Source organism: Cricetulus griseus, unplaced genomic scaffold (genome assembly GCF_003668045.3).
Source record: "Cricetulus griseus strain 17A/GY unplaced genomic scaffold, alternate assembly CriGri-PICRH-1.0 unplaced_scaffold_183, whole genome shotgun sequence".
Taxonomy (NCBI): Eukaryota; Metazoa; Chordata; class Mammalia; order Rodentia; family Cricetidae; genus Cricetulus; species Cricetulus griseus.
Genome location: NW_023276901.1, coordinates 13,442 through 16,751, shown reverse-complemented (window position 1 = coordinate 16,751; position 3,310 = coordinate 13,442). Strand labels below are relative to the sequence as shown.

The window sequence follows — 3,310 nt, the reverse complement described above, 5'->3', positions numbered from 1 at the left end:
CGGTCTGCTGCAAGTACTTTTACTAGATCATGATTATGAGAAACTGTGTGTGAATATCATCCAGCAGTTCTTGTGAGAAGAAACCCACTGAGATGACACCCTCTAACTGTGAAAAGGGCATAGAAATGAACAAAGACCATGCAGCAGAATCTAATATCCGCATTCCAGACTTTGTTGGATCCTATAGATCCAACTGCAGATCAGAAGCAACTCCAATAACAAATCAACCTGATGATTTTGGAGCACAGAGTAGTGGGGGATGATCACACCTCAGCCATTCAGAGCCCCACAGAACAGGTGCAAAGACAGAACAGCAGGGGGTCACTGCATGTGACTGGAGTTTCTTCCTTTAGCCTACCCACACATAACCAGGCTAAATAAGTGAAAACTGGCAGAGAAATGATTTGGTCATGAAAGGACTCAAGGCAGAAGTTACTTCAGAACAGCCACTCACTGCATTTAGTTGCTTTAAATGAAGTCACTTTCCTTCAAGTGCCACAGAATCAATCATGTCATAGTCTGTAAGAACTCTTAGCCATAATGATGTTTCTGTAATAGTTGAATTAATTAATCCATTAAACAATTACTTCCCAACTCTCCTTTCTAATACACAGTGACTATTTTAGGGGACCACTTGAAACTGATCCCACAACCACCAAGAAAATCCTACATCCTAAGGGGATTGGAGAGACTGGAAGACATAAACCATTGCACTACAGACCACAAAACAGATTCTTCTCTGTCCTGTTGTAATCACAGACAAGGATTCTATATTCAGTTTGAGGAAATTAATGGCAGAAATGACGAAGATGTTAACTAACACACCACAAACACAAATATATGGCATAAAGGTAAAAGAAGATTGTGATGTGTTCATTATTTCACAAGGATTAGCCTCTGTACTATTAATGTTTATTTAATGTGCATATTTATTATACACACACACATACTTATATATATATATATGTATGTATTATATATGTATGTATTCTATGATGAGGATAAAACTTGTGTCTTGTGCATGTTAGACTTTCCCACCATGCTGTCCCAGCCTAGTTTCAATACTGTAATTTAATGTACACTTCAGTATTCATCTATCTTTACATTCGTTCTCACTGAATTTTCAAATTGTAATGTTTAATTTTTAAACTTCTATGAACTTACTGTATAATATCTGATAAGATGAGCAGTGAAGAGTTCATGTATAAAAAGAAAAAAATAAGTTAAGGATGTTGAATCTTTATATAAACAAATCATGTAAAATATTTTAATGAAATCATCGTCCTCACTAGTTCATTTTCTCTCAGAAATTTGCACCATTACTTGCTGCCTCTAAGGCTCACACACACCAGAGAATAATATATATCAGGAAGATATGCAAATACTGCCTCCCTCTGCTCATAAAAACCAGCCCTGCCCTCACCCCGCAGGTCAGGCAGAGGACTCTAGCCCTGTCTTCCCATTCAGTGAGCAGCACTGAAAACACGACAATCAACATGGGGTTGGGGCTGCACTGGGTTTTCTTTGTTGCTCTTTTAAAAGGTAGATAACAAGGGATGCTGAGTGTGTGAAGAGACACGAGTGAGAGAGACAGTAGACTTTGTGACAGTTTCTTCATCAGGATCCTCTCTGTTTGCAGGTGTCCACTGTGAGGTGCAGCTGGTTGAGTCTGGTGGAGGATTGGTGAAGCCTGCAGGGTCACTGAAACTCTCCTGTGTGGCCTCTGGATTCACCTTCACTGACTCTGCCATGAACTGGGTCTGCCAGGCTCCAGGGAAGGGACTGGAGTGGGTTGCTCGCATAAGCACTCAACCTAGTAATTATGCAACTTATTATGTGGATTCGGTGAAAGGCAGATTCACCATCTCCAGAGATGATTCCCAAAGCATGGCTTACCTGCAAATGAACAACCCGAGAACAGAGGACACAGCCACTTATTACTGTACAAGAGACACAGTGAGGAGTCTTCAGTGTGAGCCCAGACAAAAACCTCCCTGCCGGGTTCCCATGACCAGCTGGAGGCGCTGAGCACACATAAAGCCCAGGTTCAGACATAATTGATTTATTTTTTTCTGTTTTATCTGGGTGTCCTCTCTGTTTACTGTTATTTTGGGATCCTTTTAATAATTATAGACTCAGGAATTGATCACCGCCTCTAAAAATTATGGCTTCTGTTTTGACGAACATTCTTAAAACAAATATGCCATCTAGTACTCTCTGAACAAATGCAGAAAGTGTCTATGAGAGAAGAGTGATTTTCTGTGGTCAGTTGTTGGGGAAGCTCTGGAGACTTTTCCCACATACTGAGGTTGGGGCAGACCCTCGACAGGAACAGTGTTAGTAATTCAGAGGGAACCAAGTGGAAGTGGAGCCGGGCTCAGTCTCAGTAAGCATCTGAGTTGTCCAAACCACTCTCCTCTTCTGCACAGCTGTGCATATAAAGCTAAGAAGTGATAGCATTGAAATTTTATTATTTTCATTACTGCATTCAACATGGTGTCTTCTGCTTCTGTGTTGAATTAGAATATTCTAGTTCTGACCTCTCTGCACTAACTCAGGGTTCAGCCGCTCACCTGGAGCTAAGGGATGACTGCTGTGTGGTCTGGGCAGTGTCCTTCCTGTGAGCTTCTACTGTGGAGACTCAGATCCTGATCTGGTTGCCTTTGGTTATGAATCCATTCTCACTATATTCAGAAGTTTCCTGGTCAGTCTGCCTCCAAGACTCAGAGATTGAGCAGTTTTAAGTTGAGGACACTGACCCAAGAGTCCCATGTTGGTAATAATGAGAGTGTATGCGTCTAACAGTATTGGATAAATATTTTGGAAAAAATATTTTGATCGTGTGGAAATTCTCATATTTACTTGCAAATGAAAACATATGGATAAATACATGAAAGAAAACAGCCACTCACAAACTCAAAATGAATTACAAGTTAAAATAATGAAAATGTTATTTCCTATGATCATCTAGGTCATTGGAATGAAGCTGACAATCTGAGCACCTTGTGTAGACAAGGAAGATTAGCAGGTCAAGGGTAGTCTCAGGACACAGCTGGTTCCAGGGCACTTGTGACCATTTGAGACCCTGATTCAACTAGGAACAAAAGGAAACCATGAGGCTTCTTTAAACAGTCTTACTATCAGGATTACTTCCAGGGTCCTGGATGAATCAATGGGTCACAAACAAAACACCTGTGTCTCTAGAGTTGAGATCCTCTTCCTGGGTGTTCCCCTTCAGGAAGAGCCTGCATGACGTGAGAGAATGGAGGACAATGACTGGAGAAACTTTCCAGCTGTCACTGAGAAGTCC

General features: G+C 41.1%; 1 gene segment (V, D, J or C); it reads left to right on the top strand.

Annotated features, from left to right (window-relative positions):
- Positions 1-1,496: 1,496 nt before the first annotated feature.
- Positions 1,497-2,028, top strand: LOC113838785. The segment is given in 2 exon segments: positions 1,497-1,542; positions 1,640-2,028. Coding segments are annotated over 2 exon segments (435 nt in total).
- Positions 2,029-3,310: the final 1,282 nt, after the last annotated feature.